Source organism: Triticum aestivum, chromosome 1A (genome assembly GCF_018294505.1).
Source record: "Triticum aestivum cultivar Chinese Spring chromosome 1A, IWGSC CS RefSeq v2.1, whole genome shotgun sequence".
NCBI classification, from domain to species: Eukaryota; Viridiplantae; Streptophyta; class Magnoliopsida; order Poales; family Poaceae; genus Triticum; species Triticum aestivum.
Window position 1 is genome coordinate 535,143,803 of NC_057794.1, and position 22,826 is coordinate 535,166,628.

The following is a 22,826-nucleotide window of genomic DNA, read 5'->3' on the forward strand; positions in this document are numbered from 1 at the left end:
ACGAGAGGCAGACGGGAATTGTGTGGGGAGGAAGAAGGAGCACAGAGAAAGGATTGTATTCCAGAGAATAATGTTTACAATTGCCAGTTGTCTTTCCTCCCTCCACACGCTAGCTATATAACGGATCTATTACAGACCACATCGGGCCGGCCCAACGGCCACTCACACACTTAGGGTACGGCAAGGCCCAGCTCGTTGCAAATCAACACCACTTGTATTGACTTTTAGTGCCACATCAACGCTTACAAGCGGGTCCAACCACTCAGGATCGCGTTTAAAATGAACCGACCGTCCGTCCCACTAGTGTTTTTTGATAAAATTTACGCCCACCTCGGTGATGATCTGTAACCATCACTCAATGTGACGGTATTTGAAAGCCTTTGTTTTTAGGATCGATATTTGAATTTTGAAAGCCCTAACCCTAAATGTTGCGGGGTCCAACTAAAAAAAAGTTGTGGTTTTACTCTGCTCACTCCAAAATATCCCGTCTCGTCTCTTGGAAATTTGCAGCCACCGGAATACAAGTTTCAGACCGCGTGCCGCCCGCCGCAAGACTCTGTTAGTTAGTTTAGTACAATCGGCGAACCTATTCTCGGTTCAAAAATACAATCTTGGATGGTGAAGATTTAAAGAGGGTTTACTGTTAGTATCTCACCGCGAATACCGACCGTGTCATCTGGCATACATGGAATCTGCACGGCGGCGTCCGGCCATGGGGGACACGGTGGTGCTCAACCCCGGGCTCGGCGTGGGCCACCTGGTGCCCATGGTGGAGCTGGCCAGGCCCTTCCTGCGCGGCGGCCTCGCCGTCACCGTCATCGTCAACGTCCCGCCGGGCAAGGCCACGGACACCTCGGCCGCCGTCGCGCGCGCCGCGGCGGCCAACCCGTCCGTCCGCTTCCACGTGCTGCCCACGCCGCCGGACGCCGACGCCGACGCGGTGGCCCCGGACGCCGCCGAGGCGCCCAACCCCTTCGTCCTCCTGCGCCGCATGAACGCGCCGCTCCGTGACTACCTCCGCTCGGTGCTGCCCTCCGTGCGCGCCCTCGTCCTCGACATGTTCTGCTTCTGCGCGGACGCCGTCGACGTCGCCGCCGACCTCGGCGTGCCGGTCTACGTCTTCTACACCGGCAGCGCCAGCAGCCTCGCGGTCAACCTCTACCTCCCGCGCATGCAGGCCCAGATCGGCGACGCCAGCCTCGGCGAGATCGGCGACGCGCCGCTCTCCTTCCCCGGGAACCGCCCCTTCAAGCCCACCGACCTCCCCGGGCTCGCGCTCGACCGCCACAACGAGGTGTACAAGAGCTTCCTGCACGCGTTCCAGCGGATCCCGGAGTCCCGGGGCATCGTCATCAACAGGTTCGAGTGGCTGGAGGGCAGGGCGCTGCGCGCGCTCCGGGACGGCGCGTGCGTCCCCGGCCGCGCCACGCCGCCGGTGTACTGCGTCGGGCCCATGATCTCAGCCGGCGGCGGTGGCGGTGGCGGTGAAGAGAAGAAGCACGAGTGCCTGGCGTGGCTGGACGCGCAGCCGGAGAAGAGCGTCGTGTTCCTCTGCTTCGGGAGCATGGGCACCTTCCCCAAGACGCAGCTGGAGGAGATCGCCGTCGGGATGGAGCGGTCCGGGCAGAGATTCCTGTGGGTGGTGCAGAGCCCGCGCAGCGCGGACGGCGGGCCGGACCTGCTCGCGGACGCGCTCGCCGAGCCGGACCTCGCCGCGCTGCTGCCGGAGGGGTTCCTGGAGCGGACCGGCGGCCGCGGCCTGGTCGTCAAGTCGTGGGCGCCGCAGGCGGACGTGCTGCGCCACCGCGCGACGGGCGCCTTCGTGACGCACTGCGGGTGGAACTCGACGCTGGAGGCGATCGTGGCGGGCCAGCCGCTCATCTGCTGGCCGCTGTACGCGGAGCAGAGGCAGAACAAGGTGTTCGTGGTGGAGGAGATGGGCGCCGGCGTGGAGATGGCCGGGTACGACGGGGAGGTGGTGGCGGCGGCGGAGGTGGAGGCCAAGGTGCGGTGGGTGATGGAGTCCAAGGGCGGGGAGGCGCTGCGGGAGCGAGCCATGGCGGCCAAGGAGAAGGCGCTCGAGGCGCTGCAGGAAGGTGGAGCATCCCGGACGGCGTTTGCTGAGTTTCTTAGAGATCTTTAGAGCCTGTTTAGAACATAGATTATCGTCGTGTTACAGTTTTGTCGAATCATATCACGTGAAATGAAAAAACCAGAACTTAGATTATCATCGTCGATGAATTCTGACGGCGATCACATCGCCGTCGAACTGCGACGACGGCGATGCCATTGTCGTGGCGGAGGAAGAACTTGACCCCTTCTCAATTATGATCATATTCCACACATCAACAGCAACATATACACACAAAGTCCAAACAAAAACGAGCAACGGTCTCAACATCACACAGCCCCATGAAAAAGAATGCATGTTATCCTATGGTGGCACAAGAAACAACACAAGCTCTAATGTAGTCCATTCATGTCCTCAATCCGGACCCAATCACTACCAGCCTAAACTTTACATACAAAGAGAAGAAAAGAATCAAACTGTACTGTACTCTCCCTGCCTGTGTTTCCGTCTGTGTATAATTACAATGTGAGAACAAACAAACTTGTGGCCTGACAACTCAGCTACAAGCAAATATACACAGTTACTTAGCCTTGTGCCTCTGGTGGCCTTCCCTATTGTCCTACATCACATCACCCAGCATGTAGTCAAAACCATAAACCATATTCAGGAGATCAGCGTCTTTGTGTCGACTCCGCATCCGCATATAGGAGATTTTACAGAGGGGCTGCCCTGGCCGGCGCGACTGTAATATATACTTCTGAATCCATGATTGATGTGTAATGTATGTACTACCAGCTGATCCCCAGCTTCCTTTCTCGAGTATCTTAAGCAAAGCAGTGTGCATTGCCTAACTGGCGACCGGTGCACCGAGAAAGCACTAGGTGATTCTTTCCCTTGCTCTCCAAAGTCAGGCGCGCAACAAGCAAAGACGACATACATACAACACAATCCTGTGCTAATTTCCTATTGTGCGGTTTACCTGGTTTCAGAAATGTTCCTTGTGGAATTCGAATTTTGTCGTGCATTTGCCATTGAACTCATGGCAAAGGTTGCTTAGTTCCTGCGCCAGAACTGGAGCTCCGCAATAGAACACTCCTGCAAGCAACAGTAGCAGTTACCTTCTTTGCAATGATCGGATTATATAAGTTCATACCCAAATTACTTGGACAGCCAGAACTGTGCTATTTATGTTGTATTGCATCTTGCCTGAAGTATAACTAAAACGTGGTGATGGGTAGGAGTATTTCGCAGCTAAAAGCATGAAAAGGCAAGCTTTAATTAGTATCTTACCTATCTTGGCATAAGGATGTTTGGAGGCTACCTTAGACAGCACCCTCTTAAAATTTGGTCTTGCAAAATGTGTCCGCACCTGCGAAATCAGTATATCAGTAAATAGCGAGCACATAAAATTAACTCAACAGGCATGCTAACATGTTTCTTTTCCACATCTCACTCTAATAATATAGCAAAATTCAAACATTAATACTGCTAATACTAAGACTGGCATGAGGCCAATTGGTATGTCATAACTTGCAACTTACTCGAGTTCCAGACACTACATCGACGCCGTTTTTGGCATGGTTGAGAGCTTGCAGCATTGTGATGAGTGCTGACCGGGCATCCCCTTCCTCATAAACACTTGTGAGATAGTTGTGCATCTCAATGATATTCTAGTATTGAAGAAAGACAGTTGTAAGAACTAAATTGCGAGCAAACAGTGTGTCACTTGAAAAAAGTGTAGCTGATAGTTACCCTTTGATCTAGTTCAGCAATCTCATTCATGATTCCTTTAAACCAATCAAAAGAGCCTTGTTCGCGTGTAACCCAATAAAAGTAAGCATTTGTTGTCTTAAAAACCCTCTTTGGTTTTGACGTAATCCTCATAAGGGTGTCAAGGTCAACAGATGCCTTACTGGGTCCAATTGGTGGGTAAAGATCAGTTGAGGCTTCCTGCAAATATAGGTTGATGAGTTAATTAATTAGACTAGTTTTTCATAGTTTTGGCAAATTGTAGCACAAATAGATGGATAAATAAATCACTGAATATTGTAGTTCTTCATGCGGTTAGGGCATAAGGAATATGATATAGATTGCAGTCTAGTCTGTCAAGAATCAATAGTAGTTCTAATTGTAGTAGGGTACATGGAAAATTCGCTTACATCCTCTTCCTCCATTTTGATGATGTTGTTAATCAGATCTTTCAATATGCTGATGAAAGGAGTTGCACCAATTCCTAACCCAACAAGTAGTAAAACATCATACTTGCTATAGTCTTGCGCAGGAGAACCATACGGTCCATCAATCAAAAGTTTTGGGAAACTGCATTTTGAAAATAATTATCAAGATCCCGATTGCACAAACATATTATTGCCTCTGAATAAGAAGGATAGCCATACGTTTTTTTGGTGTTCTCGTCTGCTCTAAGGAGGCCACTTTTCCCATTCATAGGTGGCTCACAGGCTGCGGAGAATACACGCTTGAGCTCTCGTGTCCAGTCACCAAGTTGTCGGACATGGATACTGAGAAACTCATCCCCGGGTGCTGAAGTTATCGAGAAGGGATGCCTGAAAAGGGTAAGAGTATTTGAGATTGAATGAAGTGCAATGCATACTTATTCTACAAATAAACTGTACATAAACATACTAAATAGTGTAAAAGCGGGTTTTTTTTGCTCCAATTGTAGTTTATTTACAATTAAGAGGCATGTACCATTCAAATGGTGAAACATCTGGACATTGAACAAACATATACTGCCCACTCTTGTAACGGAATGTCGGTGGCTTAGACATTTGCAATGTCAAAACATTACCAGGATATATGGCCACCTGCAAAGCAAGTGTATGTGTCAGCGTACCAGACATGGAAATAGAACTCAAATTTCAAATTTTATGTGGGTTGACCTTCAATATCCGGACAGAGTAACTGCCAGACCTGAAGAACCTCAGAGTCCTCTCCCCTACATATAACCCAACAGGGACTGCAAGATACATCCATGTCTGCAAAAGAGATTAGGCGCTTACAAAATTATTCAGGTAAAGAGAGTAAAGGAGAAGGAAAGATATAAACTAACCGTTCTTTTGTACCAATCCAGGATAAGATATAGACGCTCTCCATGAATAACAAGTGATATGTATACAATGATGAACAGATGATGAGAGTACCAGAAGGCATTGAAGCCAGTTAGCTTGTCAAATGGCTTGGGAAGCTTCACCAGGCTACGACGGAACCACCTGGTTGCTAGAGTAAAAGCAATGAGCATGCAGACAACCATAATAACTCCTGTTACACCCTCCACTCCTCTGACTAACGCCAAATATGTTGGCTTGGTCTCCCCGAAGTACTTGCGCAGTGGACCATACGTCTCATCTGAGGAATCTATAAGCCGTGGAAAATCACATGCAAGATGGTTTCCTGCATGAAGGATAACACCAACCACAATTGCCGCCGCAATAGTCTGCCGTGGCAACACAAAATGTTCAGTGTTAGCTGTAACCATTATAACATTATGTGTAAAATTAGCCTAGAGTGCGAATTGTAAGTTGATAACAGACACATTGGGCACAACTAATGATCACATTATATACCTGGATTGTTTCTGTTTATTAAATTATTTTCATTTTGTGCGTTCAAATGAAAATGAGTTGGACCACAGCTTGTCCTTGTATTAGTTAGCTGATGAGAAGAGCTTCGGATGAGCCGGCTTTACAGACCAACTATTACTGTCAGCTGACAGCTGCATTCTAATCATGGCCCATCCGACTTATGTATGGTACCAGGTTTCAGCTTCTCTCATCCTCTTAATTTAGGTGGGTACATAGCTTATATACTACTCCTTCCGTTCCAAAATAAGTGTCATGGTATTGCTTCAATTTTGAACTAAAACCACAACAATTATTTTGGAGCGGAGGGAGTATATGTGACCAAAGGTTGTTTCTTTAACACTCATATAAAAGCATGCCTTCAGGATCTGAGCTTGCATGACTAGCTTGTGTAAGTCAAATACTGCTGATGGAAAACAATGACTATCACATAGCTTAATTTAAAAACAAAACATAAGATAACAGGAGCAAATAAAAAGATTTTAAACAGCAACCAGGCAAAATATGATTGTTACTTCAAGTTCACAACCCATTTTCTAACTGCGCCAATTATCGGGACGTCAGAGAAAGCTTTCAGACAGAAAGTATGGGGGAGTCGTCTATTAACTGAGCTCTATTATGTCCCCTCCATAGTGTTGGGCACATGTGATGTCAGACCCACATGTAGGAACCATCAACCATGCGAAGGACCATGTATTTAACCAAATTTTGTTGCATCACATGTATTCAGATCAATCACTGCGGTCTACAGAAACTAGGTACAGATAACGAAAGTGTGGAGAGATATCTTTTCCAACACATACAAAAATATATCCTGGGCCTGTTCAGAACACAGGAATTCTGCAGGAAATTTATTGGACGGTTGGACATGGATTAATTTCGCAGAAATCAACAAACAATAACAAAAGCAATGAGGGTCTAATGTCTAACCTTATGGAAGTTGATGTTGTCATCGAACGGTAATGCCCGTGCAGCTCTTGTATTACGCAGCCAAGTAATGGTGTTGCGGCATACAGGTAGGAGGATGAGTGCCATGTTCAGCTTAAGGGTCTCAGCAGCCCCCTTTGCAATTGTTACACAGTAGCCCATCACACTAAATACGTACCGGTTGCGGTACTGGATAAATTTCCAAATGAACAATCCAACCATTATCCCAATCCACAGTGCAAGTACCCAGAGGCGTTTCCAATTGTCCTCCAGATAATAGCTTAATTTGCTGCTCATTTTTCGGATTGGGCTCTTATGCCTTAGGCCAGCAAGGTTCTGGCTCAGTGCCTGGCTTGTGTAGCTCAACGCCTGGCTATAGTTCACGTATGTATCCTTCTGCAATAGCAACGTCTCCAACTGCCAAAGCTGCAACGACAATCACAAACAGTGTTTTTAACGTGTCCCAACATTAAGTAGAATATGGCCTCAAGAAACACTGGCACATTTTTCTACAATATTTGCTGGTAATATGTCCCATCAATTTGGCCTATCCACAAACCAAACAATTATAAAAATTATAAAAATTTAAAGTATAACCAAATGATCTTATGATATATCACTTCAATGTGTGAACATTTCAATTTTAAAAGCACAGAACACACTTTTATCCAACTACCATAATTTTATCAGTTAATTAACTGTAGTGGAGTTAACAATGAAAGGCCATTGTGTTGTCTAACTAAAACAGCATATGACCCAATCAACAGTCGGAAAATAAAATCCATAGTTATACTGATCACGAAATACACGGCAGGTTAACGGTGCACATCAGTCTGAGAACCGAAAGTCAAACAGCCCACCAAACTGTAGAAGGCCCCACAAGATTATGATTGTATCTGGTGGCACACATGGCTCCCATATGAGTGCACCATACCTGCTAAATCTTGGGGAACATGCATGCAATAACTCCATCCTAAGAAAGAGGGGCATCGTATTGAATATCCACCTGTACAAGTGCTACACTTCGACAGTCTCCCAAACAAACACAGCCTAGCAAAGACTCGTACGCACATAAGAAATAAAAATGGAACTAAAGCATTGCATATAGGGTATAGCACAGCCTAGCAAAGACTCGTACACACATAAGAAATAAAAATGGAACTAAAGCATTGCATATAGGGTATAGCACAGAAGTGAGGCTGCTGCAGTATTTGATGTGGATATAATTACTTTGTCCACTAAATAAGACAAATAAGACTTGGTGCCTAATGAAAGGTCAAAAGTAATTGTAACCCTGGCGATACCAGAACAACAATTCTACAACATATGATACTGGGCACTGAGCCCTGTATTTGATTAGGGTAATGTGCCGTCGCTGTCTCACAATTGCAACATCAGGCGGGACGGTGGATATAATTTGACTATGAAAAGTTCTACCCAAATATAACTTGCTTGAGAGGAGAAAATGAGGCAGCAAAGGCTCCTGCAAGCAACAGCCTCTATTCTTGATAGGATTAAAAAAAATCTGTAAGATTTCAGTGTGGATGGCAAAGATAAACTACATCTTTCTTGCTAGAATTCAGCAACATACAGTCAGATGTGCAATGTGGAAAATCTCATTTGAAGAAGGCAAATTATGAAAAGATTCAGACTGAACTACACTTGATATTCTGCTATACAGGTGCTCACCAGCTTGAAGCACAGGTGGTCGTCAAGGGAAGCATGCTCAGAATTCTTTGTTAATATTCTATTTTGGTTGTGTCAATTTTCAGCATAAACATGTCAATCACCACAACATTTTTACTGCATCTACTAGGTTGATGTTGCTTAAAGAGGAAGCTCCTTCTTCAGCGAACCAACATATATGACTTGCAAGTACAGTTATTAATGATGTCTCTTTTCTGAAGACCTAAGGGCTCCAAGCCCATGGTTTCCTTTATTACGAATAACTGCAATTTTGCATATGTTTGGAATGTAGCTAGAGCTCCAGAAAGTGAACCGATAGCAAAGCATTGACCATTGAGAGACACACGACGGGAACTTGTATCCCAGACTGGCCAACAAGTAAGATGATTATTGGTTCAACCTTTGGGTATGTTAAAACAGATATGTGGAGGAGGACAGAAGTAGAAACAAAAATAGAATGGTAGTATCTAGGATATTTGCTGGAGGAGATCAGTGGCAGGCTGGCAGCATTTGACTCACAGGAAGAAAAATAAACGGGCCTTTGTTTTTCAGTAGTACACCCAAGATTTGGAGGAAACCAGAGGATAGTGATGGAATAGACGGAACTTTGTTTTTCAGTAGCAATATAGTAATAGTGTTGTTGTCTTGAGAAGCAAAATTTCAAGGAAACCAGAGGATAGCGACGGGAAGCCAGAAGGAATCTATAGTTTTATACCTCAATGTAGCCGAGGCCTTCGGGGTCTAGCTCCTCCATGATCAGCGCGGCGTATTCCTCTGCTTGCTCCTTAAGCCTCGCCAGCTTATTCGCGGACGCGCTTAGCATGATGATCTGGAAACACAAAGCAAATTGCCACCTTTAATCATCAGGATTCAGGAACCATCCTTTTCACAGCTTGGAAAAAGGCACGATGACCAAAAACACAACCTGGCTGGGCCCTTTACACAATGTCACGATCACAACAACGGAGACAATAGATTAGATCAAATCTGTAATTAAAAAGTCCCCCCTGTTGAACGGATTACAATAGCTGGCCAGCCTGACGGGAACGCCCCCCCACCAACTACTGTTGCGTTCGATCTGGCCTTCCCTTCACGACTGACTTCCATCGCCATCCGTGGTAAATTTACGTAACCTCTTCCTCCCGTCCCGTGTTTCTAGAACGAAAAAAGCTCATGTGGAAAGAGATTGGTGCGTGGGCGCCGGCCACTGCCAGGGATGATGGTTTCTTCCCCCGCCGGTCTCGCTGGGGGTGGGGGGCCTTGATTAGTCGGCAATGTTTCCCAATCCACACATACGGTTCTCATGCGTGAATCCTGGAGCGCAAGCTTGCAGACAACCAGCAGACAAGGACATGGCGAGAATGGACGGCCCAATCATGAAAATATACTGGTCCGAATATTCTACCACTACCAAAATGGAAGAATTTGTACTGTCGCAGCGGCAGAAATGCCGAGCGCGACCGGGGTGAAAAGGGAAGGAAATACTACGTATGAAGAACAGCAGCAGTGGTAAGTAGTAGTGGCGGTACCTCTTTCACCTCCGCCTCCGTGATGTGGCCGTCGGCGTCCTTGTCCACCCTGCGATTGGATTGAACCGTACCACGTTAACGGAGCAAAAAAATGGTGCGCAGAATGATTTAGCTGTTGGTTGGGGATTGTGGGGGGTTGTTACATGTCGAAGAAGATCTGGAGGCGCGAGTCAAAGCTGTTGTCGGTGATCTGCGACCAGATCTCGCGCAGCTCCTCCCTGTTGATGTGGTCCGACTGCATCTGCCGCCGCCGGCACAGCGTGTCGAAGAGCTCCATGGCGAACTCCTTGGACTCCATCATCCCTGCAACCAAATGCGGCTAGGGATTAGGGGAGCGATTGTTCGGTTGTTGGGTGGAGTGAGATTGGAGGTGGGCAACCAAGCTGACCTATGCATTGCGGGAAGTCGGCGCGGGAGAGGCGGCCGTCGAGGGCGAGGCGGTCGAAGTTGCGCTGGACCTCGATCCAGGCGTTGTTGCTGGCCTTGGCGTTGCCGCTGATGAAGCGGAGGCCCTTGATGGCGCGCTGCGCGGTGGACTTGGTGCGGTCGAGCTGCGCGCGCTGGCGGCGCTCGGCGCGGGCGGCGAGGGCGGACTCGATGCCCGACGGCGGGTGCGCCGGGGGCTCGGCGAGGGCGGCGCGGCTCTGGGTGCGCGTGAAGCGCTTGGTGAGGTCCTGCGAGATTTGCTTGGCGCGGGACACCCCGGCCTTGAGCTCCTGCGAGAACTGCAGCAGCCGGTGCGACGAGGTCCGCCGGATCGCCGGCGACCGCGACCGCGACGGCCCCGCCCCGGCCCCCGGCGGCGGCGTCGGCTCCGCGCCCCACCCCATCACCGACGGCGACGCCCCCGACGAGGCGTTGGCGCTGGCGTTTGCGGCGGCGGCCGGCTCGACGCTGCGCAGCACAATGGTGTCGTCCTCCTGCAGGTCGAGCGTGACCTCGACGAGCTCCTCGCCGTCGTCGGAGCTGCGGTCGGAGCCGCGCGGCGAGGAGCCGGTGCTGAGCGAGCGCGGCGTGGTGGCGCCTGACCCGCCCCACCGCGCCCGGCCCGGGGCCCCCAGGCCCCCGCCGCCGCCGACCCCCCGCATCTTCCCTTGGGCAGAGCAGTCCGTCCAGCCGACACGGCCGCGCTGCGACCCACCAAACTGGGTTGACGATTTTGGGGAAGGGGTGGGAGAGAGGCGAGGGGTGATATAGCTCACGCAACAGTCCAACCAAGGCGACCTAATGCTACGCGCTCCAGTACTACTCACTGGCTGCGGCGTAGCCTAAAGCTTCGCTAAGCGTAGCCTAAAGCTTCGTGCTCACCAGCCAGGCTTTGCCGTCCCACCGCGCGTGTGGACGGGGGCTGCGGCGAGTCCGGGCCGGGGAAAAGGAGCAGACATGAATATCCCGGCCGTAAAAGATCGGTTAACGACACAGCCAGGCTAGCCGCGCCGATCTCCAGGAAATACGGGAGCGCGACCCGACTCCCGGCGCAGCGGTAACGAGTCGTAGTAGCAGCTGAGGTTTCACTTTCACGCCGTGGTAAGTAAAGCTGGTCAAGGCGGAGACCCGACGGTGCGACGTGGCCATGCATTGCGTGTCCCCGCGCGCGCCGTCACGGCGCGTATCGTCGAGCGGCACCTCTCGTTTCATGGACGGATACAGGACCACATTGGATGACAAAACACGTCCAGACTACGCGGTTGCGGACGGTTTGAGAGTTGGCGTTAAAGATGCACGGGCTAGTTCCAAGCTTGACAGACATTATTTGATTTGGTTGACGAGGACAAACAGAACAAAGTGGTTCCACCGGAGAGAATATTCACGTGATATCGTTGCTACTTGCTAGTGTAAGGTTGTGCATCAACCGTTGATGTCATATCTTTTGCCATGATTATGAATGGAAACTTGGGTGATGTCATATCTTTTGCCATGATTATGAATGGAAAATACGAATTGTGGGTAATGAAAGTACAAATAAAATGTTGAACATTACTCATATAATTGCTGCTGAGAATGTGTTTCTTTTGCGGGGAAATGCTGAAAGTACAACTCAATGTTGTTGAAAAAGCAAATGAGTTGTTGGAGGTATGAGCAACTTTACCATGAAGCCGTAGTGGTCCAGTCGCCATACAAACTGTCAATGTGATGATTTTGATCCAAAATGACACTCTAACAGAGTGATCATATGCCTTTGAGTCGGCATAGTTTATGGAGCTCGCTTCAAAACAGAGCTCATAGACTCCATATTTGGAGGTTGTGGAGGTCCCGTTTGGAGCTCGCTTAAATCAACAGTCAGTGTGGGAATCAAGTTTCAGCTTCTTTCTCATCACGCCATGTGCAAGATTTGAAGCAGTCCGGCCTTTCACGCACCAACGGGGACGAGCATGACGGTGCCATAACCTTGAGGTATAGATATGGAGGACAGAAGAAGCCTAACGACAATAGGGCGCTTGTGGTGACGACGCCATGGTATCCTGGAGAATAAAAGAGTAACTCCAGCGCGGACCGCCAAATCTCTTGCAAATGTTCGAACCTGCAGGTCTCGACACTTTTAGCCATTCAACACGGAGCATAAAAAATGTCCGGACCTGTCCGAACATCCGAATGGATCCTCGAAAGCCCTTGGAGAGGTTCATGGCCCCTCCAGACCCGGATCCTCCTATGCGATTGGTCGTGGCCGTGGGACGGCAAGGCCGATGAATGAAGGTGAGGGAGAAGAAAAAGGCGGAGACGGAGAAAGTCCTACAAAGAAGGTGAGCGCATCACCCAAGCAATAGTCGTCTCATCCTGTCCCATGACATCACGTCCCTCCAATATTGAACATGTGCGGAGTTTGGGACGTGGCGTGGGTGGCGGGGTTGGTTTCTTGGACGCCACACCGATTCAATGTTGTCCAGTGATGGGTCACATCCGCTCTAACCGGCATGAATGTGCTGCTCTGGACCGGCATAAATGCAGTGCAAAAAGCAGAGGAGCGTTCACGCGAGAGAGGACGTGCGCACGGGCAATGTTTTTGGGTGAGACCAAGGTATCAGACGCGTATGTGGCGGCTGCCCGAACACCCGCAAAGCTCCCCTGGTTTGCGAGATTTTGGACAATCGAACGCGTACACGAACAGATGAGTATCGTGTTGGATGGTAAAATGGATGCGAACAGCTTGGTCCGACGTTTACGAGTAATTTGAGGGAGAGTGTGAACACTGAACCACTTGAAACGAGTGGTTAGAAAAACAATCAACAACATAGTACAAGAACACTGAAACAACACGGGAGCAAAGAAAAACCATGCATGTGTGTGTGTTCTTTTTTTGAGGGAACCATGCATGTGTTTTTTGTTTTCTCTGTCCACGGCTCTTGCTGTCCATTTGTGCGGGAAAATAGATGGCGATTGGATTGAAACAAATGACTGTTTTTTCCTTTCAAAAATAAATATAAATACATGATCACAGGAGCCAGAAGAGCCTAATCACAGGCGTACTTTCTCTGGCTCTTGATCCTTCTGCCCGTGCGGAGTGACTGCGACGGAGAAAAAAAGCGAGGAGATTTGTGTGCCAAGACACGGGAAATCTGAGTTGTTAGCACCTTGTGATCTGCCGATTCGACGAGGAAATGTTCAACCAGCTCCCCATGATTAGGCTCTGCCAGCTCATGAACCATATACGTGCGTCAAAATAAAGATGGTGTTCGTACGCCACCAGCATCGCTCAAGATTCTCCAGAAAAATAAACATGGCAGTTGGGCATTGACATTTCGACAAGCACGGTCAATGCATCGCCATGTCAAATCCTCTCTGCTTTATCAAAGCTAGGAGGACAAATTCTAGCTAGCTAACAGAGACGCACGTTGGCGGATCGCCATGTCAAATCCTCTTCGCGTCTCTTTGCAATAAAGTTCTACCCCTTTGTCCCATAATATAAGACGTTTTCTAAAAACTTGACAGAGGAAGTAATGACCTGACTCTTGCGACTGAAAAGATAGTAAAGCCAGGGTGGATGTTTTCAGAGGAGCAAACTAGTACTCCCTGATTTAAACGATCTTATATTTCTTTATTTACAGAGGGAGTAAGTAATACTTCTTCTGTCTCAAAGTAAAGTAAGTGTCTCAATTTTAATACAAAGTTAAGATAGTTATTAGTATTTTGGGACGTAGAAAGTATCAAACTGCATGGATCTAGGCCATGTAGAAGAACAGGAGATGATGTACGGGGGGCATAATAACACAAAGTAGAGTTTCTAGTTGACCTGGGTATCACTAGCAAGCAGAGTAGCACGCATGTTCCATGTCTGACTTTGCAACGGGGAGACCTTGGATCAAGTCATGTGCGAGTGCATCACCATGAGAAGGGGAATCCTGGATCCCACTACCCCTTCATCACCCAACAGCACGCACATTCCATCATTCACGACAGATTTGTTCATCGTAAGTAGGCTCAAGTGCTCTTTATATCCTCAGATGAAGAGGCCTGAGCCTGCACAAACTAGCAAACACCTTGTGCATATTTCCCCCGCGGCTCACCTTGGACGCATCAGCTTACGTTTGGGCATTTGGGTGGGTTTATTATGATAATGCCGTCCGCAAGACAATCTTTTGTCTGTATTACGGTTTGGCAACCAACCTTTAGCATGTCTCTACACCTACCATCTCATCGCAGATTATACAATGCCGGGCCTAACAAAGTTTGTCGACGCTCGACTTTCCAGTCGCCCGCTGCCACCAAGCTCGACCGGCTTGTTCGACGACGCGCATCAACCAAATCTAGAAGCCGTCATCAGGTGCCCCTCCTAGAGACGCTTCTCATCAGCAACAACCTGAGACGTCCGTCCGTCCGTCGGAGGGTCCAACTCAGGCAGCCGAGGTTACGTACGCATGCTTTACACGATACTACTCCCTCCGTTCCTAAATATTTGTCTTTTTAGAGATTTCAAATGGTTATCACATACGGATGTATATAGACATATTATAGAGTGTAGATTCACTTATTTTGCTCCGTATGTAGTCATTTGTTAAAATCTCTAGAAAGACAATTATTTGGGAACGGAGGGAGTACACGATACAGTATACCACACTGCACCGGCCTAGTACCGGCTAGGCGTGTGATCAGTCTGAGCACTCAACGGCCGGCCTAGCTAAGTTTCTTTGCATGTAGCAGCGCACTGCATCCCGTGTGACAACGATCAAGCAACAGATCGGCCATGCTGGGGAGAAAACGACGGTCACAAGCCGTGTCCGGAGGAGATCGCTTTCAGAAACCTAACCCGGTGAGAGTGCTTCCGAGGTGGTGATGGATAAAGCAACGGCAACCAAGGATGACGCCCTCTGCCAACTGCTGAAAGATGTTAGTGCTTCTGGTTTAGGGTTGGCAGAAGGAAGATCATGCACGATTAGCTATGCGTTTTTCAGTTAAATTAAATTGGAACAAGACCATGCATAATTTGATAGATCGAAAGGATGAACTCACTGTGTGTATTGGCTGATTCATTGAATCCATGTTGTCTGACTGCAGTTTCTTTTATTATTAGAAAACAAAATTTATCTTCTTTTAATAATTATAATGTGAACCTGATCTGAGGGCTCCTTCGATTCAAAGGAATTCTTCGAAAATTATTTTTTTTGGAATTCTATAGGATATAGAATTTTGGAGGATTAAAATCCTTCGAAAATTTTCCTACGTTGGCCCTTTGACTCATAGACTGGATACCATAGGAATTTTTCCTATGAAATATTTTGTACTACATTTTGTAGGAAATCTAACATCCACTTCAATATCTTTCTACAGTTTGAATTTTTCCTATGGAATATTTTGTACTACATTTTATAGGAAATCTAACATCCACTCCAACATCTTTCTACAGTTTGAATTTTTCCTACGGAACATTTTGTACTACATTTTATAGAAAATCTAACATCCACTCCAACATTTTTCTACAGTCCTTTGGTTTTTCTATGGCGTAAAACGCTCCTTTTGTAATCCTATAGGATTTAAGTGGATATGCTATTTGAACCCTATCCTTTTCCTATTCCTGTATTTTCAGAATCCTGCGAATCAAAGAGACCCTAAGCATGAAAAGAAGAACCCAATCTTTTGGCCTCACCTTCCTATGTAATATGTGTCCCCGTTTGCACATTCTTTTCTCTGTTTATACATGGCATGATTTTTTTTATTTGCGAATAATATACATGCCATGATTGTCTGAATTTTATGCAGGTCTTAGGGTTTTGTTTTGCTTGGTGATGTTGTGTTGCAGCAAACAATATAATCATTTGTCCTATAGGTTGGTTTCCCTTCTATTTACTTGCCTGTCTTGATCAATTAGCAGTAGAGCTAGTCCATTCGCCGGTCAGCAAAAAAGAAGCACGAGCTTGGTCCTGGGATAGCATAGAGCTAAGTTTAATTTCTAGCTCGGCGTTTACATCGGGCGTTGCCTGTCGTGTAGGCGTGGCGATCTGCCTATCATTGATTGTGTTCGAAAGAGTGCTGTTTTGCGATGATGCGGATCTGTGCTTGAATCTGTACTTGTTTCCATGAATACCAATGAGATGATCACTTCCTCTGCACTTGTTGCCGTGGATACCAATTACATGATCACTTTTTGTACTACTCCTCTGGAGTACATGGCAATGAGATGTTCAGAGTCTGTTCCATACTCTAGCAAACAAGGGCACAAACAAATAAAGCGTTTGCTGATTCATACAACTGAAAATTTCACAAGCCTTTTGATCGCATTTATGCCCACGGAGAGCAGCAGCAACAGCATTCGGATTCCTCCACAATCAAGAAGACAAGCACGCTCTGAAAAATAAGACGAAACCGCCATAAAATCCATACACAAGAACAGCATCCAGTGTCGATCACTGAGACCTCATCGGCGATGATCTGCACACGAATTGAATTTCCGAAGCAGCGAGAGGCAATCCTACTGGATCTATGGCGACAGAGGAATGTTCATCCGTACAAAGGCAGATCACAAGCTCTCACAACTCACAGTGATTTGTGGGTCGAGAACTCATCTGCTCTGTTTAGTCGCGGCCGCCGCGGAGGGAGCGGAGGCGCTCGAGCCACTGCTCGTCGGGGACGGCGCCGGCCCACGGCGGCGGCGCGCCGGGGAACGCCACGCCGCGCATCGCGTCCACGATCCGGGCCGCGGCGCCCGCGGGCAGCTGGGCGCGCCGCCGGCGCTCGTCGTCCAAGGCCGCCGCGGCCTCCGTCGCGCCCGCGCCTTCTTCCTCGTCGCTTTCTTCGTCATCGGAGGCGAGATCCAGCTCGGAGACGCCGTTGTCGACCGCGTCGAGGCGGTGCCGAGATGCGAGATCGGGGTCGGGGTCGGCGTCGCCGTCGCTGTCCGACGCGGCGCCGGAGATGGGGAGGTAGTCGGCGTCTCCCTCGACCTCGACCTCAACCTCAGAGTCTGAGGAGGCGGAGGAGTGGTCCGGTGGGCCGGTGGAGGCGGCGGCGGGGAGGTGGCCGTTCCCGGAGATGGACATTGTGGGGAGGAGAAAACAGAAAACAATTCCAGAGGTGCGCCACTCGCTTGGGGAAGAATACGGGTGGGTGGGTACCCGAAGCCCGGATGTTTGGTGATGCCTTTGGGCCTTTTGGGCCGAATTCGCAGTGCCAGCCTCCACATTTTTTTTAGAAGATCCTCCACATATTTGGCGATCCCCTTCGCCCGCGCTCCCGAAAAACAGAAGCGAAAAGCGCGGGAGGAGACGGGTAGCGGCGGCGGGAAGCAGGCCTCGACGGCGGCGCAGGTCAGCCTCCTCCTCCTCCTCTCATCTCTCCGCCCGTCCCCCGCCTTTCTCCCTCTCTGCGGCGTTACGCGTTGCCCCATCTGTTCCTCGGGACGGCGGCCTCCATCTCGGATGCGGCTTGTCCACCACGGCCAGAAGCCCATGCCGGCCGCTGCCTCGTGCCGACCGCCGCGTCGCCCCCTCACCCACCACGGCCGGGACCCCATGGGAGCCGCTTGTCCTGCTCCCCTTACCCGGTTGCCCCCCGTGGCCGGCACCCCGTGGCGGCTGCGATTGTACAAGTGCTGTTGTTTTTGTATATGTGCTGCTGCTGTTGTGTTCTTGATATGTAATCCTTCACAACTATATTCACATGTTGCATACTTGCATACAAGTTAGTTTTAAACATTACATCATAGTACAATGTTCATCCTATTAAAAATGAGCAATTCCAATCTGGACAAGAAAAATCCAAACAACATTCAGAATTGAGTCTTTCATGTGAGTTCCAAGTGTCAATTCTTGAACATCCAAACAACATAATTCAGGTTCATTTTCAATATCAATGCCCGGGAGATTTGGTATTGGGACCAATTCAATTCCATGGCCCTCGATATCATCCAGACGGGGCATTAGAGTATTTACCCCATATATGAGACCAAATTTGGTGAGTGAGTTGGACTTCCTCTGACCGGCATAGTGCAAATTGTTCATGCAGGGGTTGAGAGTAAGCAACAGCGACCTGTCCCACTTGGCGAAATGCCTTGTTACTACAACGTTGATGACATCCTCATGGAGGAGGAGGTAACCATGCTCGTGTTATCCTCTGCCCCATTTATGATTGTACAAATGACATGAATACTCTACTGTGACTGCAGCTTATTTCGGTTGTTTTCCAAGTAACTGCAAATGGCGTTGGTATGCTAGATCCTGGCGCCGAGAGAAACAGTGTAAGCATCTATCCAATGGCATTTGTGCATATATGTTTAACTGCTGTTGATGGGCAACTGCTGCCAATTCTTTCTCTGATCTGTTTGTTCTTGAGCAAATTACTTATGAAATACACACACTAGTTAAATGATATTTGCCTGAGATAGACGCATCGTACATTCTTGCTCATTTTAGTTTGCAAAACCGATATGGACTAGGTGTTTTCTTTATTTCCCTACGTGCCATGTTTCATGGTGAACACTAACTGGGAGTTAGATGCTTTGTTTTTTAGCACCTTTTCTTGCTACCATGGAAAGTGAAATGGCGTATTTTACCTGGTTCCAACAAAAAGAGAAATGATCTTATTCTTTATGTTCAGGTTGAAAAGGGTGCTAAGGTAGACCTTCCATTTTGGCTTGCTCATGGGATGCTGTCTCTGGAACAAGCGGTGTCGATAAATGTACCTCCTTGCTTCACCCAGAAGTAGGTTTCTTTGTATTCTGTTTTGCATCTTTAGAAATTCTTAAGAGGGACATCAAAATATACTGTATGCAGTAGTATATGTAGTTGTCGTTCTCATTTCAACATATTTACACATACTTTGCTTGCAGAACTCGGAAGGAGATCCAAGCTGATGCAGCCTGTGTTGATTTGAGGGTTCGGTGCCCTTACTTTTATGAGCTAGGATGCAAGATTGTTCCTCTGTAAGTTCTGAACGACCTCAGTTACACGTACTATTTTATTTCCTTTTTCTTCCATCTCATTACCTTTCTCTATGCAATCTTAAATTTGTAACTTCTTATGAAGATGCTTCTATATCATCTTTGGTAGAAATACATTACCCACTCCATTGCTTTGCAGAACTTTGATGAGCCTTAGACATGTTATAATCTCAGTTACAATAACCGGGCAATTGTGTAGGCATACATCACAATAGTACATTATCCTTTCTGCATGTATTCTGTTTTTGTAAAACTTGGAATGCTTCCATCTCCACGAGCAAGATAGTTTCAGTCATCAGTCATATATGAAGTTAAAATAGGAGGAACTTCTGTAAGTTCAAGTAGCTGTAATCTTGGGGAGAAGATGCAGTTGATACTATGAATTGTGTATAGGCAAGTTGATTTCTTGCGAACAGAAATGCAATCATATGGTTTTCTTTTCTGAGGGCCCAGACTAAAACATGCTTTTAACCACACTCGCAGTGTATCTCCCATCTCAGTTTAGCCAAACTATGTTCAAACTGGTGTTCTACTGTCCTAATTTCGGCATTTCGCATTTTAGAAAGCTCCCCTCTGTCCACTCCAACAAATGATTTAATAAGTCATAAGGAGACATGCCTTCTTGCTTTAGTTTTTTAACTAGTAAATGTGTACGTGCAATGCACGTTGATATTAGGTAATATATTAATTACAGGTAAATATTAGGTAGGATATTATTTGCCTATTAATTATGTGATTAGCATTGGCATTAATATTTGGCATGATATTAACTGCACACTAAACGTGTTGAGCGCTCACCATTGGAGCAGCCTGAGTCATTGGATTGACCTGATTTGGCGGCCAGGATTTGTTGGATCTGCCCCTTTGGGTCTTTTTATATTGTTATAGATTATAGATAAAGAGTCAGTTTTGATTCTAACAAGATTCAAATGAACCGCACCTTCTTAAAATCCAATTGATTGCTGTTGGTCCTCTTCTTTCATTTTAAGAAGGTATTATATGGCCGCCTTGAAATGATCAAATATATTCCCTGCTGATTCTACCATTGTTGCCAAGACCAAACTAGTATCATTCTAGGAAATTTAATCATACACCTAACAAATGACCTCTGATGCCACCAGGTCAATTTGTGCTTGTGACACATGTTGATTCTGTGTTGACATATGGTGATATGAACAGAATACACCATAACTAAGTCTTCCTGAATAAATAAGTTATGATTATTTGAGGTCTGTCCCTTTTCAAAGGCATACTCTGGACTCTGCACTTAATGAGGACAAGAGCTGGCTGCAATCATCATAATCTGAACAATTCAGACTTAGATCTCAATGGTCTTTTGCCTTTAATTTTAGTGCCCACTACATCAGAAATAGGGAAATGTTTATCAGCCACCTGTAGCAAATATTGTGAGCAACCGTGTGAACTTGTAGAGGTACCACTTGATAATGAATTGGTTATACTCTTGAGTGATCCTAATTGGGATTTGAGTTCCTTATGATGGTTCATGGGATTTGGTTGAACAGGTGTAACTATTCTCAGATTAGATATGATCTATGTCAGTTACAGTGCCAATGTGTCATTCCATGGCATGCATTATGTGACACATTCTTTTGTGGTCGGTTTAGAGGTCTGAATATCCTTGTCAAATTGGCCCAACCTGGTTACTGTACATAATCAGTTCGAAGACCCCTGCAGTCACTGCTGTAGTCACAGTTTTGTCAGTTCTGTGAAATATTGTTATGTGTTGCCTTTGTAGTCTATATACTGAAGTTAGGGATCCCATGAAGTTATTATGTAGTGATGTCTGGGCACCATATATATGACTCCCTCCATTTCGAATACATTTCACTATAGCATTTTTGCTCCTTAATGCATATCATTTAACTATTTTGAGGCAACTTTACACCATTTCCCCCTTTTGTCTATTTTCAAAGCCATTTATTAGTATGGACTAGACTGTGTGACTAGCACAAAACCCCGAAAGGTAATAAGTGGTGTAATAGAGGGGGGATTCAATCTTTAACCCCACTTTTGCTGGTACTATGATAATTCGTTCTTACATCGTAATGGATTATTCCCCACCTTTCGTTTGCATTTGATCTTTTGCCCTCTAGCAGCCTGCACTCACACTCAGCAGTGAACTAGGAGTAGGACTGGAGACCATTTCTGTGTATCAGATTTAGAATTCAGCCCTCTAGCAGCCTGCACCCACAGTCAGCAGTGAACTAGGAGTAGGACTGGAGAACATTTCTGCATATCAGATTTCAGATTTCAGAACAGACCACATCCGACATTGACTAGGAGTAGTAATTCAGAATTCAGGACATGGTTCCATCAATATTTAATGCTGTTAGCCTGATAAGTCGAGTTGAAGATGTCTGGCTGAGAACCAAGTGTTGACTCGTAAACTAGTCGAGTCTCTTAATCATTGGGATGAGACATGGTGCATGTGTACAGGAATGGATCCAGTAATGAGTAGGAATGTCCGAACAGGGGCGAATGCACCTTAGGTGTCTAGACGCTTAACCAGAATATTGGCACACATAGTTGATGTATTGGAACATTTCAGATAACCGAATGACTAATAAAAATTTGAGGTTGAATCACGACTGCTGCACAATTTTTTATTTGAGTTACTATCTATAATGGTCAGTCTAAATTATACCGCTCACTGATTTATTATGTTTGAATTGACAGGGTGGGTGACAAGAGCATCGGCCAGTTCTTGCGCTACGCGTTCACCAGTAGGTACAAGGAGGTACTAAGCAAGGCACACAGCTCTTCGACGATGACAGTGCCCAAGTTTGCAACACGCCTTACAAAAGAAGAGGCTCAAGGTACAGACACATCTCCTCTGCACTTACTCATTCCCCCCTTTGTTTCCCCCTACCATATCAACTACTCTAACTTGGGTTAACTTTTTCCTTTTTCTGCCGTGTTAAGTGTTTGAATCTGCTAGGGAATCGATGTCCGCCTTCAGGAAGTGGCGCGTCGGGGGTGCGAGGCTGCAGAAGGCGTCCATTCTTGGAAGGAAGAGGAAGACAAAGCTGCCCGGCGATCCTTCGACGCCCTGAACCGTCTTGACCGTGAAGCGGAGTACTCCGGCAGGAGAGCTGATGTATGCGCACTGATTGATCCGGTGCTGTAACTGTAAGGAACGAAAAAGGCAATTCTGATCCGTGATCAGACATTCATGTATTTCAATCTGGTGCACCTGATGTGTTTCACTCTTGCTGTTAGATGCTTATTGACTGCAATTTTCGAGGAGGTTTTGCTTGCTACCAATCAATGCAAAACATTTTAGATGCACTCATATTGAACTACTTGTGGTATCTCTTTTAATAACGGGTTGTGCCTTCTCTGCAAACAAACTTTCTGCGTAGATAAGCAAGAGGATAGGAAAAGCAAAAGCATATTTGAAAAACCCTTGTTTGGGTGCAATGCCATTTGGTGGTGAAATTGTCAGCTTCACTGTGAGTTAGGTATTACTTACGGGGTGCTCGTAAATTGAAACCGAAAAGTCCCTTTTTAGCATGATGCTGCTACAATCGGAAGGAAGGAAACATGATATATGTACTCTCAGTGTGAATATAACTGCATCATCAGACAATTAAAAGTCCACCCAAAAGCTACCTTTCCTTTTTCTT

At 47.0% G+C, this 22,826-nt stretch overlaps 4 protein-coding genes across 4 annotated transcripts; 2 read left to right on the forward strand and 2 right to left on the reverse strand.

Moving 5' to 3' along the window:
• Positions 1–307: 307 nt before the first annotated feature.
• Positions 308–2,291, forward strand: LOC123063843 (anthocyanidin 5,3-O-glucosyltransferase-like). The gene has a single exon (XM_044487695.1). It carries the CDS (start codon positions 686–688, stop codon positions 2,141–2,143), a length of 1,458 nt encoding a protein of 485 aa, XP_044343630.1. The 5' UTR covers positions 308–685; the 3' UTR covers positions 2,144–2,291.
• A 122-nt stretch (positions 2,292–2,413) lies between these two features.
• Positions 2,414–11,161, reverse strand: LOC123063827 (respiratory burst oxidase homolog protein A). Its single transcript, XM_044487694.1, has 14 exons — positions 10,201–11,161; positions 9,956–10,115; positions 9,813–9,861; positions 8,999–9,112; positions 6,601–7,023; positions 5,142–5,525; positions 4,972–5,067; positions 4,781–4,896; positions 4,468–4,635; positions 4,231–4,390; positions 3,824–4,021; positions 3,613–3,741; positions 3,362–3,440; positions 2,414–3,166 (listed from the first exon to the last, which is right to left on the reverse strand). Exons 1-14 carry the CDS (start codon positions 10,898–10,900, stop codon positions 3,057–3,059), a joined length of 2,886 nt encoding a protein of 961 aa, XP_044343629.1. The 5' UTR covers positions 10,901–11,161; the 3' UTR covers positions 2,414–3,056.
• A 5,302-nt stretch (positions 11,162–16,463) lies between these two features.
• LOC123063875 (uncharacterized) lies at positions 16,464–17,353 on the reverse strand. The gene has a single exon (XM_044487697.1). It carries the CDS (start codon positions 17,279–17,281, stop codon positions 16,817–16,819), a length of 465 nt encoding a protein of 154 aa, XP_044343632.1. The 5' UTR covers positions 17,282–17,353; the 3' UTR covers positions 16,464–16,816.
• LOC123063859 (probable DNA replication complex GINS protein PSF3) lies at positions 17,345–22,464 on the forward strand. The gene is made up of 7 exons (XM_044487696.1): positions 17,345–17,548; positions 18,246–18,331; positions 18,406–18,477; positions 18,837–18,940; positions 19,069–19,161; positions 21,877–22,016; positions 22,123–22,464. The coding sequence occupies exons 2-7, from the start codon at positions 18,287–18,289 to the stop codon at positions 22,251–22,253; spliced, it is 585 nt and encodes a 194-aa protein (XP_044343631.1). The 5' UTR covers positions 17,345–17,548; positions 18,246–18,286; the 3' UTR covers positions 22,254–22,464.
• The last annotated feature ends 362 nt before the right edge of the window (positions 22,465–22,826 follow it).